The 14,725-nt window shown below is 47.9% G+C and overlaps 6 protein-coding genes across 6 annotated transcripts; 3 read left to right on the forward strand and 3 right to left on the reverse strand.

Moving 5' to 3' along the window:
• Nucleotides 1–5: 5 nt before the first annotated feature.
• On the reverse strand, nt 6–1,105 carry EDB91DRAFT_1042253 (Sas10/Utp3/C1D family-domain-containing protein; the record flags this gene model as incomplete). The annotated part of the gene is made up of 4 exons (XM_041312983.1): nt 6–630; nt 690–751; nt 804–859; nt 919–1,105. The coding sequence occupies 4 exons, from the start codon at nt 1,103–1,105 to the stop codon at nt 6–8; spliced, it is 930 nt and encodes a 309-aa protein (XP_041183467.1).
• A 122-nt stretch (nt 1,106–1,227) lies between these two features.
• EDB91DRAFT_250622 (splicing factor 3B subunit 5/RDS3 complex subunit 10) lies at nt 1,228–1,820 on the forward strand. Its single transcript, XM_041326595.1, has 6 exons — nt 1,228–1,258; nt 1,312–1,354; nt 1,409–1,432; nt 1,486–1,507; nt 1,556–1,679; nt 1,733–1,820. The coding sequence occupies exons 1-6, from the start codon at nt 1,256–1,258 to the stop codon at nt 1,778–1,780; spliced, it is 264 nt and encodes an 87-aa protein (XP_041183468.1). The 5' UTR covers nt 1,228–1,255; the 3' UTR covers nt 1,781–1,820.
• Nucleotides 1,821–3,708: 1,888 nt separating this feature from the next.
• On the forward strand, nt 3,709–5,551 carry EDB91DRAFT_1042577 (uncharacterized protein; the record flags this gene model as incomplete). The annotated part of the gene is made up of 4 exons (XM_041313005.1): nt 3,709–3,845; nt 3,899–4,141; nt 4,195–5,247; nt 5,305–5,551. The coding sequence occupies 4 exons, from the start codon at nt 3,709–3,711 to the stop codon at nt 5,549–5,551; spliced, it is 1,680 nt and encodes a 559-aa protein (XP_041183469.1).
• A 371-nt stretch (nt 5,552–5,922) lies between these two features.
• Nucleotides 5,923–7,676, reverse strand: EDB91DRAFT_1242004 (uncharacterized protein; the record flags this gene model as incomplete). The annotated part of the gene is made up of 13 exons (XM_041322142.1): nt 5,923–6,195; nt 6,250–6,298; nt 6,354–6,585; nt 6,638–6,778; nt 6,829–6,871; nt 7,062–7,090; nt 7,140–7,153; nt 7,201–7,229; nt 7,276–7,314; nt 7,373–7,387; nt 7,450–7,469; nt 7,526–7,558; nt 7,622–7,676. The coding sequence occupies 13 exons, from the start codon at nt 7,674–7,676 to the stop codon at nt 5,923–5,925; spliced, it is 972 nt and encodes a 323-aa protein (XP_041183470.1).
• A 555-nt stretch (nt 7,677–8,231) lies between these two features.
• On the forward strand, nt 8,232–10,068 carry EDB91DRAFT_1095403 (WLM domain-containing protein). The gene is made up of 6 exons (XM_041316937.1): nt 8,232–8,257; nt 8,304–8,518; nt 8,574–8,579; nt 8,631–8,731; nt 8,789–9,085; nt 9,142–10,068. The coding sequence occupies exons 2-6, from the start codon at nt 8,347–8,349 to the stop codon at nt 9,733–9,735; spliced, it is 1,170 nt and encodes a 389-aa protein (XP_041183471.1). The 5' UTR covers nt 8,232–8,257; nt 8,304–8,346; the 3' UTR covers nt 9,736–10,068.
• Nucleotides 10,069–14,724, reverse strand: EDB91DRAFT_1095409 (SNF2 family N-terminal domain-containing protein). The gene is made up of 17 exons (XM_041316938.1): nt 13,867–14,724; nt 13,762–13,818; nt 13,286–13,712; nt 13,149–13,238; nt 13,031–13,102; nt 12,841–12,981; nt 12,788–12,792; nt 12,244–12,663; nt 12,085–12,195; nt 11,994–12,036; nt 11,550–11,855; nt 11,234–11,500; nt 10,932–11,182; nt 10,645–10,874; nt 10,477–10,513; nt 10,386–10,423; nt 10,069–10,313 (listed from the first exon to the last, which is right to left on the reverse strand). The coding sequence occupies exons 1-17, from the start codon at nt 14,600–14,602 to the stop codon at nt 10,167–10,169; spliced, it is 3,378 nt and encodes a 1,125-aa protein (XP_041183472.1). The 5' UTR covers nt 14,603–14,724; the 3' UTR covers nt 10,069–10,166.
• Between the last annotated feature and the right edge of the window lies 1 nt (nt 14,725).

Consider the following 14,725-nt stretch of genomic DNA (forward strand, 5'->3'; position numbering starts at 1 on the left):
TTAACTTAGCAGCTTCTTCTCCTTTCGTCTGACTTTCTTTGCTGCTTTTCTTTGTTGCCCTTCGTCGGGTGCCGATAGAGTACTTTGTCCTGACTGATCTGGTGTCTGAGCAGCCGAGGTGGTGCTAGATAAGGCAGATGATGCGGGTGACTTCTTTTTCTGTTTCTCGGACTTTGAAGAATTGACATCCCCATATCCTGTGGATGGGTGAGTTTTGGACTACAAAAGAGGAAAACATCAAGACTACCTGTGAAAGGATCTATCCGTGGTCGTTTGCGCCTACCACCTAGCTGTTCTCCACGTTCTGGGACTTCGTTTTCAACCATTCGTGATTTCCCCTTGTCCTGGGGCGATAGCACCTCGTCTTCCATCGCGTCCTCGTCACGTTCCACCTCAGCCTCATCAAATACTTCGAGGTCCTCTTCTTCTTCACTGCCCAATTCCTCCAAGTTCTTCTCATACTCTGCGCGCTCCGCCATTTTGCTGGTGATTTTGACTGGAACGCGCTCGCTGGTAGTAGCAGGTCCAGGTGATGCATTATTACTTGATTCTTCCACCGGTTTTACGAGCTTTGCTTGGGCGATGGCGTGTTTAATAAACCTGCCAGCGGCTGCTTTGTCGATACCGAGCCTCTCTAAATACGAGTTAGAATGTTTAGCATTAAAAACAAGTCTAGGCGCAAAGAATACTTGCTTTTCTCTTCAGATTCTTCTGCATGTTTTATTTTGTCAAAGTATTGGCGGACGCGGTCCTGTGAAGAACATCAGGTTGGATTAGAACTACACTGTAAGGAGCGGGCGCACCAGTTCAGCGATGACAGGGTGAGTCCTGGGATCGATTCCACGTGTTTTCAGGTATACTATGTGTGCGATTAGCAAAATTAGACGATATAGCTAGTTAGTGTTCTGTCACACGTACCGAATACAAGATCATATAGTACATACGGCAGAACCACTTGCAATTTGGCCTGCTGAATGGTTTCGAGGGCCACAAGGGTCTCGGCAAGGCTCTTGGTGAATAGCGGTTCAAGTTGCATCTCGAGCTCATCGAGAGACGCGTTGAGGTTGGCCACTTTAGCTCGTAATCTGTCCTCGTCGGAAGCCATGCTTTGATATGAGCCGCGAGTGTTTCTGCAGAACGTGAAGTCATCCATCTACAAGGCACGTGGACATATCTCCAGTAAATCACGTGGTAGGATAATAAATTAAATATGTAATATCAAAATATCAAAATTAACTCCTTTCTCCCAACGGTCATGGTGAGTTTTGTCAGTGTCATAATCTGATCGTTCTGACGGGCGCGTATTTGTAGTCGTCTGAACTTAGATACACTGCAAATACGCAGCTGGAGCACCGTGAGTGCTATCTTTCGTGCATCCTAATATATCGCTGACGCTTCTTTCCTTCAGTACATGCGCGTTACACAGGAACTGGTGCTTTCGCTTTTTTGGTTCGTTGGTCATTTCTGATTTTCCTTATCGTTCAGGTCACGCCGACCTGACAAAATAGTGTGCCAACCATTTGAATTTGCATTACCTATACTGAGCATGTACCAGTGACTGGATTACACATCAGCACAGAGATACGCTGTCTTCTATCATAGGACACCCGCCCTTGCTTTCGTACCTGGCTATCGCAGATGGACAAGCTATTGGCCGAGCTAAATTTGAGATGACCGAAGTAAGTCAGCCCACCTTAAGAACTTGGATCATGTGTTGAAATAAACCCATTAGCGGATGCTGCAGCCCTGCGGGCCCCCTCCAAAGAAAGATGAAGATTGAACTTACTTCTAGTCCTCCTTGCACTGTACCTCAGCTAGGTACAGGGATGGTATTCATGGGAACCTGTTTGCGTCACAAGTTATGTATCCTGCATTAGTGCCCACGGCCTGACGACATCCAAACCCTCTAGTTTGTAAAACATCCTGATAGTCGTGGTGTCTGTGTTCGATCGAGAGCCACCTCCGTTCCGCTCCGCTGTCAAGGATATCTCCTTGCGCTTATAGTGAACCCTGGCATTAATAAACAGTATGGAGCCGTAAATTGAAGTCGATCGAAGTAACAGAAGAACCCTCAACATGACATTGCTATGGAGAGCGATTGCGTGCCGAGCGCGTTATGCTACTGGTAGGAGAAGCCCAAACATCATATGATGACGCATGAAGCCTCAGAGAATTAATGCTAAGTTTCTCGGCAAGTTCAATTCAGGACAGGAACTTGTGGCGCAAAACGCAGTTGACAAGTTACGATTCGTGATTAGCTGCCACGAAGAGACATGAGAATGCCAGCACACTGAGGAAGTGGGTGTGTCCATACCATCCATGTACTAATTGCACTCACTTCGACTCCTTGGACTGTGAGTTGGCAGTCTCGTGATAACTAATCTTGTGGGTACTGGAAGATCACTTTCTCTAGGCCTTAGTAAATCATGGGGGAAAGGGTCCCCTTGGCTTACATGTACATACACGGTTTAGCACGTCTTTCCCTACCAAGTTCCCATTGAGGCGTCGCCTCCATGTCACTTTGATCTAAAAGGGGAAACACCATGATCGCTGGGCGGTAAAATCTGCCGTCATGGGCGGACCGCGCGAGTAGTCTATTGCTGTACTCTTACTGACAGGCAGCGCATATGGGAAATTAGCTAGACTACGTTGGGACAATTCTGAATAGCTTTCTGAAATTTGTGCGGTTTTACGGACGAGGAGGGAGCTGCGAATTGCAAAGTAGTTGCTGGCTGTTCAGCGTGTTCGAAGTACTTTGTCCTTGTTCTTGTTTCGGGAATTTTCAATAAAATGAACCGGCGGAAGCTGAGATCTGAGCTTAGGAAACTTCTATAAATGGAGATAAGCTTGTTCATCAGGTTCACTGCCATTGTTCCCTGATATGATGTCGTGTTCCAGATTCTACTGAAATACCCTTTGTTTGCCGCGCTTGTCTAGATCATGAACAAGGTACGAATTCTGTGATAATATTATCCTCATCCCGAGACTTGATCCTTACAATTCCCCCCACCATCAATCTAGCTGTGCTTCATTCAGTTGTGACGCCAAGGACCACTATCCTGTCCTCGAACGACCACCACACCTGATTTGATCCACTGGTCTTTAAACAAGGGTGGACTAATACGCTTTACCCTCTAGACCTGATTCCCTTTGTCTTTAGTGCTTAGTTTGGTGGACATAGGCGTCCACAAAGACCCCACCGTCGCTTAGACTGGCCACAACTGTGTATTATTCTACTCGGGCACATACATGATGGCACTGGCAATTTCAACGCAACCTTTCACTTACATTCATCCCCTCGGCGAGTGCTCCTCGTCCGATAGCATAATTCTCACTCCACGACCGTCATTCCTACAACCCGACAACTTCTTACATACCATCCCGACTCTCCCAGTCGCCCCAACTCTTTCAGTAGTATCGACTCTGGCTACGCCAGCACCATGGGGCCACGATCAGATTCAGATTCCATGCGAAAGTCCAGATTCGGGGGAAAACTCCTCGCCCCTCCCGATGCAGACATGTCTCGACCTCTCACACCTAGCAATCACTTCTCTGGCAGTTTCGTTAAAGCCAAAGAGTCTGTTGAGGAGAAAGAAGTCCCCAAGTGACGTACCCTCAGATACCTTTCCCACGACTTCATGGCATGGTACGAGTACACCCCAGGAAGAAGCAGATTTATCGAGTGAGGGTGACGAAGATGTCGAAGCTATGCAGCGTGTGCACCCCCCTGCCAAAGCATTCCAGGCGAAGAATCACTTCGCCACAAGGAGAGGCATGATCCATCACCCGTACCCTCCTGATCAAGCACCTTACATGCAAGCATACGATCGCACACTTCTTGACAAGTGAATCGCTACCGCATCATTATTTTATTCCACGCTGACAAACACCGTTACAGCGACCGTTTCTCAGATATTCTCTTGCAACGTTTGAGCACCAATGGGACGCCATCATTTCTCACATTCAACGGTAACCCACCCACTACTATTCTTGACGTGGGATGCGGTGCGGGACATTGGGCTGTTCGGGCTGCAAGACATTGGCCAAAAGCAAGGATAATCGGCATTGACCTGATTGCTCCCTCAAGCTTAAATGACGGAAACGCCACCCCACTGAACGTGGAATGGAGGCAAATGAACTTGTGAGTACGCGCGTCTTGCGTGTTATCACTATTTGACCACAACGGTCGCTCAGCATTGGACACCGATTGGGATTCCCAAGCGACACGTTCGACCTTGTGCGCATGGCGAACCTATCACTGTGCATCCCTGTTGAGAACTGGGACGGTGTTCTCAAGGAAGTCAAGAGAGTTTTGGCGCCCGGTGGGCGCCTAGAACTGATCGATGATCAAGCATTATTTCCCACTGTGAAGCCTTTGGAAAACCCTCCACCTTCGCCAGCCGCCACGAGTGTTTTCCCTTCCCGGTGTCATTCGTACATTGAGTTTGACGACGACGAATCTGACGACGAAAATGGGGAGGACGACGACTTCAAGAGCTCAAAGAGCTCTCCATCCATTCACAGCCTGGACGAAGACTCAACGCCGCCATACGATGCTACTTCTGAATGGACGAGAAATGAGGCCAATGCGAAACACCTCGAGGGTCTGTTCACGGATATGCTCTGGAGCAAATACCAGATTCGCACAGACCAACGAAGAAATATGGAAGAAGTTCTAGATAATGTTTTTGGCCGATACAACTCCCAGAGAGTTGCAGCAATGACCCTTGCCATCGCACCTCCTGCATCCAATTCAGACTCAGATCCTGACCAAGCGTCAATATCAAGTGGAGAGAGCAAGATCCTGAAGAAGAAGAAAGGGGAAGCCTTCAAGCAGTGGATCGCTGTTGAATGGGACAAGATTGAGAACAAGGGCAAGAAGGGCGACCGTTCCAGTGGGGAGAGTGTCCTGACACCTATACCGCAAGTCATCAGTCCTAAAGCAGCAGGCCGCCTAGGTATCTCCTCACCTACTGCCACTGCTTCCCCTGCTCCACGATCTCCCCGGCATTCAGTAAATCTTCCGCCCTCACGTCCCGCCCAATCTCCTGGGTTGGTCCTGTGGCCTAATACGTTAATTGAACTGGGGTCTTTTGAGCTCGAGATGCACGCATGCAAGCACATGCAGAGTCTACTCGGGTGCAAAGCTGCGCTACATGAGTATGCGCAGGAATTGTACCGAGACGCCGACGGCAATTCCCTTTTGGATGACGCAGTGTTCGATGATCTAATTTGGGACTACGAATGGTGAGTACCTTTAACTGAATATTTTCCTTCGGAGCCTTAAATCCCCCTGCTTTCAAGCTTCCGCCGCAAGCGTTTCAACTGGCCATCAGTAGCCTCTGAAACGAGAAAGTCAGCTCATAACGAGCCCTCCGTCACTCCCAATTTCCGACTTTCAGCCGACGCGAGTATTCGGTCACGTCCCCGAGGGGGCTCAGACGCCAGCACGGAGTCGTCCCGCTATGTGAAAGACGAGCTCACTTTCGTGCGCTCCATCTACGTGTATACTGCCAGCAAAATCGCCACCGATGATATTATTTTGTCGTAGCAACGCTACGTAACGAACACATTCGCTGTAGCATAACTTTTGTTATTTTGTCTTTATCCGACGTCCTCGATCCGGATCCCAACTGTCCTTCGTCTTCCTCTGCTATTTCGCTATTGATTATTGCTATTTGCTGTATCACCGCTGTAGCCTATTGCATTCATTATTGCATTCAGACGCCCCCATTCATTATTGTAATATGATTGTCACACATAGATTTGCGCTGTAATATCCGGTACCTTATATTGCATTCTTTTCTTTACGCCGCACAGGGTGGGCTGGGTCAGTCCTTTATATTGTATATATCCAGCATTTATAGAAATTGGTGTATGCCAAAGTCAATGATACATTGTTCATTTGATTCGCAGCATCCATCATAACGCCTCAAACGTGATGATCTCAGCACTCTCTTCATCCTTGATCGTCTGCATCTCATCACCTTTCATCAACTCTTCATGGATGGTATCCAGGCGAGCGGTTTCTAGGCTCACGCCTGCGAAACGTATTGATCCGGGGCCCCCTGCGATCATGATCGGTTCTGAGCTGAAACGGCGATTACAGTGTTCCTTGAAGTTGATGACCATGCGACTACCGATCACGGTCTCGACGAGCATGACGAATGGGATAGATATATTTGCGTGCATTTCCTGAAGGCATCAATCAATATAACATCACAAAAAAAATGAAAAAAATTATCTCACAGCGGCATTGCGCCACAGGCCCATGAGGATAGCGCACATTGCCAGGTTTCTAGACGGGTTGCTTATTAGCTTTGATTAGGGACGTACGAAAAGATCATGCTCACATGAAAAAATACAAGATGCTATCTCGTAAGAGTATGCTCATGAATGAGTCTACGCACAAGATGGAAGCGCCAGGGAGTCTCCTCTTGTCTCTGATATTGTTTAGGGAAACTCTGATAGCAAGGGAGAAGAGCAAGATTTCAAAGCAGAAGACGGGTATGAACAAGTAAGTGAAGTTGGTGTTAATTCCGGAGAAGGAGCACAAGTGCTTTCCAGGATATGCCTCATTGGTGACTGGTGAATTAGAGTGAACAAGTGTGGCACCAAGTCTCTTTGAAGTACACACCGACAAATTTACTTGTTGGACCAATGGTTTTCCAGATGATTACAACAACAGCGAAGACCTCGCCGAAAAAAGCAAGAACTAGTAGCACGAGTATCCGTCTGGACCGCCGGTACATGGCATATATTCGGAGTTGCATGATGCCTGTGTGGGTGATGTAAGTGTCGAATTATACACACAGAGATATGATTTACATTGAGTCAGCCATGAAATCAGAAGAGTACCCCAAGCTCGGACCTGGAAAAGTCGAAAGCCTTGGATATAGTTGGATATTGATCAATTGGGATACGAAGTCATTACTTACATCTGAAAAATGCGTAGAATGCGCACTATCAACGAGAAGTACGAATAAAGCACGTTATAGATCTTACACCTATAAACAAAATTTCATAAGAATTTTTTGTGACGTTTAGACAAACAAGCTTACTTCTGTCGAAGCATCCTCAGTGAGGCAAACTAATGCGTACTATGAGAAAGACGAATTTTAACGTGAATACTGACATACGATAAGCGCCGACGCTAGGAATATATCAGACTACCGACGAGAGCCAGACATAAGGGCTTACATCACAATGATATCGCCCAAGTAGCGGTCCTGCAAAGAAATGAAGACTAGACCAATCGATACCACGCGCACATACCAACAGATACAAGGCGGTCACTAATGAAGGCGACCTCCGCTGAACACCAGTGATATCAGCATATGACGAGCGGACTCCATTTCGATTTTTAACGCACCCATATATAATCTATCTGAGAATCAATCGACGTCATCAAGTTTTGCTCGTTGATGGATTGGTCAAACAAATACTCACTTCACTGCTGAAGGTCAATACTGAATATGCGATACCTGAGTGTACGGTCATAAAACTTGGTGGATTCTATACATACCGTGATCATACAAAACAGCTACGGCCACGGCAACTGGAAAAATGACGGGTTTTGGATAAAATCAGATTGGACGTCGAGCACATCCCAAGAACTAACCTTGCACGTAAGCGAACGAACGAATGTTATATGCTGCTGTGACGGTGGAGATCATGTGAAGCAATTTGCTCAGCTGCTTTCAATGGCAGAAGAACTCTAGGGCAAAAGCTCATCAGAATCGGAGGACGACGGAAACGGCGGCTCCATAATCGCATGAGGCTTATATGTAAGGCTTTGGGTCAGGATCCAGAAGCACATGTGTTTAGGGTCCTTCCGATCTAAGGCTCGATAATGCTGGAAGGTTACGTGAGCGCTAAAACCTTGATTGCAACAAAGACTTCAAGTTGACAAGATTTTACGTTAAATTAACTTCGGGAGCCTCACTATCAGAGTCGAGGCTCCAGAACATGACGGAACGCCCACGATGACCCAAAAGGTGACCGAAAAAATTTCCGCGACTGGAGATTTAGCCAGCTGGCGGCCTTTAGAACCTGAGCAGTGAGGAAAGTATCGAGGGACACATCATTTATGGGCGGGGCGAAGTTATTAAGTATTGAGTTAATACCGCTCATTGACAATTGTGCCAAGACATGCTTGTCCCAGGGAGCCTCAGGTACTTTGATCAGAGATTGCAGCAGGTCGCTGATAGCCATGGAGTGTCATGTAAGTACAATGAGTATGTATATACAGTCGGGCGTAAGTACGTTCCCCTGCTTAAGCGCTGACTAAGCAACATTATGTGGCGCAGCTGTACTGACCCATTCTCTTCAGCCACTCCGAGATACATGTTGCAAACTTTCGTGAAATCGTTCACTCACTTGAAAGATCGTCCACATGCAGATCGAGCCTTGCCCATGCTTCAACGGGTAGCGACCCTAGTAAAGCCGATCATGAGGAAACATGGCTGGATGTTGCCATTATTGTCTGAATTTTTCCCTGAGAGCCCCAATCTAGTTGGTAAGTTCCTCCCAGCGTCAATCGAAGCTTCTTCATTGTGTCACTTATCATACAGGGTTGAGTGAGCGTCGGACACATTATCTGTTCATTGCGTTTTCTGACATACTTTCAGATGTAAACGGAGGGGAGCAGATACTTCTGAGATTGCGCCCTTCATGGGCTCCCGACACCTTTTATGAGGAAGATCAGGTTGTTCGAGTCATGCTCCATGAGGCAAAGAAACCTTTGTCTCTTCTAATGTGTTCATACTCACTGATAATTCTTCGATAGCTTACCCATAATGTCCATGGCCCTCACGATGAAAGTTTTTACAAGTTTCTAGCTGCGCTCGAGGACGAATATGATGCGCTAGTGCGTTCTGGCTACGCTGGAGAAGGCTTCTTTTCTCCTGGGCACCGGCTGGGTGCAGGGATATCACACGATCTTCCGCTACATTTAGCTAGACTCAAAGCTCTTGAAGCTGCCGATAAGAGGCGCCACACAAATGGCATGCTCGGTGGTGGCGGCAGGTTAGGAGGCAGAATTACTGCGCTACAAGGCATGAATCCCCGTGAACTGGCCGCCCAGGTCCTTCTTGCCCGTTTTCCGTTGCCTGAAAATATATATTAATACTATCTTCGCAGGCTGCCGAGCGCAGAAAGCGCGATGAAATTGAGTGTGGATCGGGTACACTTGCCCAACGCGAAGCCGAGAGAGCGGCGAAAGAAAGCATCGAAGACATCATCGACCTTACCGATGATTCCCCTCTAGAGCCGTGGTCTTGTCCTGCGTGCACACTTCACAATGAGCCGATCGTGCTGCAGTGCGCAGCATGCTTCACTGTGCGTCCCCATAACTCGCCTAGGACCGCGAGTCAACCACATGTTGCTGGACCATCGAGGATACAGCGTAATGCTTCCGGATCAACGTCTGATGCACGAGGACGGTCCAGAGTCACTTCGGATAAGCAGCCAAGCAATACCAAGGTATCTAGTCACCCTACACCTTATCCTCGCAAACCAGCCAAGACATCCGCTGACGGTGGACAATGGACTTGTGCGGTCTGCACACTCGTCAACGACCAAGAAGCAAACCAATGCACCTTATGTTTGACAGGGCGTCCCCGAGATCCCTCTATGGGGTGGACATGTACAACATGTGGTGGGGCAGACATGCCCCACCAGTTTTGGTCATGTCGATTTTGTGGCGCGATCAAGACGGAGAGCACGTACGGCTGAATGTCTCCTGAAGTGATTTCACCCAAGGGATTCCAGTGCTTTACGTTACTATATCTCATAATACCTTGACTGTGACGTTTGACATGGTACCTCGACTTCGATGCGCAGTTTTTCCCTCTGGTATGTTGTCCTCTTGCCCTATGTAGATAGTACATGTCGCACGATGGAATAATAATTCTGGATAAAATGATCTTTGGCTCGCACTTGTGCTGTGTCACAGTCCCGAAGGCCTGACGGTTTCAGCATGCAGAAGCCAACCAGCTCGGTCATGTATCGGGGATGTGTGTGATAATCTTTTGTTCAGCGTCCGAATCGTGGGTTTAAAGTTCCTGTTCAATCATATCATTTCGCATCGTTCGAATCAACGAATAAATCCTTGTTGATCGATGACATTCGAACGAGGACATGCAACGTTCATACAAGAGTTGTCATTAATCATCACCGAATATAACTTTCAGATTCTCGAGGCTCTCGGGGTCTGCCTTCCCCGATTGATCGCTTCCCCGGAACGCCTCTTTCACGATGGCGGTCTTACGTTTTTGGATCTGGAGTATCCGGCCTTCGATCGTATGATCAACCTCGAAGCAGTGTCAACGGATATGATGGAGAAAGTTCAAGGTGACCTCACTATAAAGTGTTTGACTATAGACAGTTTTCTCTTGGCCTATTCGATGTACGCGGTCGATGGCTATTGCGAAGATCAGTACAATCAACCACAGACGGATATACCCGGACGCCGACCTTGATTTTCCGTGGCGGCGTTCCACCAACAGTCCATCTGAGTAATATTAATTAGCATGACAGGGGAACAAGGTTTGAGAGGACTAACCATGAAGACGTGGTTGGCGCTCGTCAGCTATCGTAGAAGTAACGTTCAGTAAATTCGAGAGGTAGGAAGCTTGCGCTTACGTTCAGACCAACGCCGCCTGCTTTCAAGCTGACAATGAGAACCTTGGGCTTCCGCTCGTTCTGCTTGAACTCTGATATGGCAGCATTGCGCTTCTTGATGTCCATCGATCCGTCAAAACGGTACCATGATAGGCGTTCACGGTCCAGTGCAACAGAGATAAGTGAAAGGAAGGACGTAAACTGCGAGAAGACAACAGCACGGAAGTATGGATCTTGATCTCGAAGTCGTCCTGAAAGCGGCTTAGCTCACAGGGGAGCGGAACAAACTAATGCAGAGTAGCACCCACTGAGGTTTTGTACTAGAGCATCCAGTTTCGTGGACGACCTAAAATCATTTCGGCGCAGGAAGACTCCTGATGTCAACGTCCCTTCATTTTCGCCCCCTGTGGACTCCTGGAGTAGGCTATTTTGACCAGACGGTCGGAGCACCTCAACGAGGTCTTGTTCCTTGACCGGTCCTTGTGAGCATGTCGGGCATCGTGGCACCTCTCCCTTGTCCGTGCACGTCGCAAGATATGACACAATACATTCTTTGCAACTATGGCGTACCGTCAGCATGAGTAGATGAAATGGGCAGCGTCAGGCGCACCATTGATGCATACAGAGGGGGATGATGGACGGCGTTTGCATCACATCAAGGCAGATTGGGCATTCTGCATCACTGGACGTGTCAATGCTAGCTAGGACGCTCTCAGCATAGGCCACTTTCGAGCCACTCGACAAATCATTCTTTGAGATGTCCTTCATAAGGGTATCCACATCGATCGCTCCATCTTTGGAGTCTCCAGCGGGTTTGGTCTCCGTTCCATCGCTAGCATCAGCGACAAGGTCTGGGTGAAGCACTGCCCGACGAAGTCTTAAAAGTGCGGTAAGAATTAGGATACGCCAGACGTCGCAAATCCCACCTCATAATCATAGCCAGAATATGCGTGTAGTTCTTGCCCACTAGTCCTTTCGCATTGAGCTGATCGAAGTTCCGCTTTGCCGCATTGTAAATGGAGTCGTACATCTTTTGTTCTGCAGGTGTAAAGTGCAGTGTATCAACAGTGATCTCCTTCGCAGGTAACTCGACGATGCGTTTTCCAGAGTTATCACGCATGTTCTTCTCGCGTCGGAGAAGGACGCTCTCGAGGATCACTTGCACTATTTCTATTGCTTTCGGGTCACGGGCGAGGAATGGCACAGTAATGAAGCTGACAAACAGCTTCAGCCTTAGCAATATCGAAAATTGATAAGAGCGGTAGACACATACGAGCGGAAGAATGAGTACGATGACCATGGTGTATACTCCAGGAATTGCCTGACACGAAGTCAGTCAAACTGTAGTATAGAGCACTATTTTTACTCACAGGAGCGAATGAAGGTCCTCAAGTTTATTGACAATTGGAGTCCCTAGTCGTGATTCAGCATCTAGGTTATTGTAAATGCCGGTATCGTCACCTGTCACGGCCCATCTACGTCTGGCACGAAGAGCATATACAGCTCGCGCGGTCTTGCTTGTCCTCGACTTACAATGATGGGCTTCGTCCAAGATGACTCGTAGCCACTCCACTTCACAAGCAGTCAATCGAGGAATTCTGGTTGATCCCCAGAACATACCTTGGAAGATGGAGGATTGGCCACCAGACTTGAGTAGTTTGGAGTGTTCGGAGGCGAGTACGCCGTAGGATGTAACAATCACGGTGATAGGCGCATCGTCATCCGAATCATCTTCTATACCGTCCAAGTCCAGCCTATTTTGCCCATGCCAGACAGTGACTTTAATGGTCCCGGGTACACTTGATCGCTCGAGTTCATCGTGCCACTGAGATAGCAGTGAGGTAGGAGCAACTATTAGTGTTGCAGAAGGGCCTTTGGTACGCTTCTTCCTCTGTCCGAGGGCCCTTGACCGGAATGCGTTGTCAAGTTTCTGCTGACGAGCGCGTGCAAGATCCCTGGAGGTATCATCAGGAAGGATGGGTTCTGGATCTCGGTTTGTGTGGATGAGAGCGGATAACATGATGGTTTTCCCCATTCCCACTAAGATAATGAATCAGCTCCGACCTCTACACAAAGGTCGCATGGACGTACTCTCTGCGTGGTGTGCCAGATTCAAAGATTTTGGTTATGAGCTTGGTAACATCGGACGAGAAATGCACTTTACCATCACTAAACAAGGCATAAGTATTTATCAATCGACGAATTCTTGCTACTTACGCAAGGATCCCTCCTTTGAGTTTGCGCTCGGCTTTAGGAAAGTCAAGACTGAGTTCCCCAGAGTAAGGGTTGAAGTAGAACGGTTTCTCGTTTTCAGTTAGGTCTATTATACCATCCCGGGGTTCGGCAGGGAAAATATACCTATAAGAACAGTTGACTGCTGCTCCTATAGCATGGTTGTGGGACTTACTCGCTCCACAGAGGGTGCATAGACACAGCTTCTCTCGCAGATATTTCGCCCGATTCCTTTAGATGCATCCACCTTGTATGAGTCAGTAGGGCAGAGATTCGGCGGTAATCTGGCCCACATAAGTGCTTGTTTCTGGTACCCCCTCAGTGTTAATGTAAACGTGTCAGGAGGATCCATCTCAGCCATTGATCGATCGTTCTTCTGGGCTCTGAAAGACTGTCAACACGATGGCTGATGTCACGAATTAATACCTACTTCTTGTAGATCACATCCAGCTCGTTGTCAGACAGTTCCTCACCTTCTTCTACTTCGACCTCCTCGCCGTCACCAACGATTTCAATTTTCTTCTTCTTGGAACCTCCGGCATGTTGCGTTAGTTGTTTGCTCATACCATCAGATTCATTCTCTGTGCCATTATCTTGGACACGTGCCCCCTTACAAGGGCGGAGGTTAACAGCTTCGAAGAGAGATAGTAGCGCAGTTTTGCGTTCTCTAAGAGTTTGTTCATCTTGTGTTTCTTGACTCTGATTGAACATCGTTTTCGGTGGCTTCTCCGCGGAAGTACTTGGTGGCTTGAATGCAGATGTACGGATATATACAGACAACGAGACTATCAAGTCTGCACCAGAATGCAGAGTGGCTGGACAGTCCACCATTGTGCTGCCTTCGAAGTCGACGATCCCTAGATGCTGCGGTAAATGCAAGGCTAATTCACTTTGAAGATGAAGTACCAAAATCAAGGAGCCTCGAAACCCAAGATGAAACATGCTGCGGAAGACGACCAAACTCTGGTTGAAATGTGAGAGCATCCTTACATCCTTTGCATAAGAGCTCACCGAAACCGCGATCATTCGTAAGCCGAACTACCGTATCAGCTTTCTTTGTCGTCTTGGGTGGCTGCGATTTCAGCATAGCGCCGAGGGTGAGTTGCTTCTTTTTGCCTTTATCGGGAAGGGCTTTTTTCTTTCCTTTCGCTGAGACTGATGGGCCAGACCTTGAATCATCAGGATCATCCCTTTCTATGCGAATGATGTCGCCTGGTTTGATATAACCTTTGCCTTTGACAGTACTCCAGGCGTTCCCGACAAGAAATGATCCAATATATGCAGGATGATCCGATGATGCTTTGCCCGTATGCGCCTGAACCTTGGAAGACTGTGAGAGTCGCCTCTTCTTGACGGGTCGTTCTTCACCAGAGGGATCTGGCACCGGCGAAGACGTTCTGAGAGAAGGCCCTGAAGACATACTACTGACACTGGAAGCTCGAGGGACCTCTTCAAAAGAAGGTATCTCCAAGTCGCTTTCACTGTCATCACCATTCATAACTAATGACGGATTAATCGCAATTGGCCTTGGAGTTTGAAAGCGTGGAATATCTTCATCGTCACTGTCGGCAAAGAAAAGACGCTTCTCGCGTGAGGGGTAAGGTAGTCCGGATGGTGGAGCTAGTTGTGAAGATGCTGGCCCGGGGATTGATACGCCAATCTGAGCCGTTGTCGAATTCGTATCCTCATCCTCATCGTCAGAACCCGCAAAAAAGAGACCATCACGAGGTTGGAAGTCTTGGGTCATAGTCAAAATCCTTTGTCTACGAGGAAACGAGAATGGTGGTGCTCGGAGACGATAGATGCTGACGCGCCAAGTTCCAACGCGAGTTAAATGAGACGCGTTGGAGTTGTTTAACCGTGTTAGGAT

This window comes from Suillus paluster (assembly GCF_016628075.1).
Source record: "Suillus paluster strain FC165 chromosome Unknown EDB91scaffold_2, whole genome shotgun sequence".
NCBI lineage: Eukaryota > Fungi > Basidiomycota > Agaricomycetes > Boletales > Suillaceae > Suillus > Suillus paluster.

Bases quoted from the DNA above. Each gene is read 5' to 3' on its own strand.
- EDB91DRAFT_1095409 (XM_041316938.1), bottom strand. From the start codon at position 14,602: ATGACCCAAGACTTCCAACCTCGTGATGGTCTCTTTTTTGCGGGTTCT. The intron at 13,713-13,761 runs GTACTTCATCTT...CGCAGCATCTAG, and splicing joins TTCGAGGCTCCTTGATTTTG to GGATCGTCGACTTCGAAGGC. The intron at 12,982-13,030 runs GTAAGTCCCACA...CTGTTCTTATAG, and splicing joins ATGCACCCTCTGTGGAGCGA to GTATATTTTCCCTGCCGAAC.
- EDB91DRAFT_1095403 (XM_041316937.1), top strand. From the start codon at position 8,347: ATGTTGCAAACTTTCGTGAAATCGTTCACTCACTTGAAAGATCGTCCA. The intron at 8,732-8,788 runs GCAAAGAAACCT...ATTCTTCGATAG, and splicing joins TTCGAGTCATGCTCCATGAG to CTTACCCATAATGTCCATGG. The intron at 9,086-9,141 runs GTCCTTCTTGCC...CTATCTTCGCAG, and splicing joins CCCGTGAACTGGCCGCCCAG to GCTGCCGAGCGCAGAAAGCG.
- EDB91DRAFT_250622 (XM_041326595.1), top strand. The intron at 1,355-1,408 runs GTGAGTGCTATC...TCTTTCCTTCAG, and splicing joins AAATACGCAGCTGGAGCACC to TACATGCGCGTTACACAGGA. The intron at 1,433-1,485 runs GTGCTTTCGCTT...CTTATCGTTCAG, and splicing joins TGCGCGTTACACAGGAACTG to GTCACGCCGACCTGACAAAA.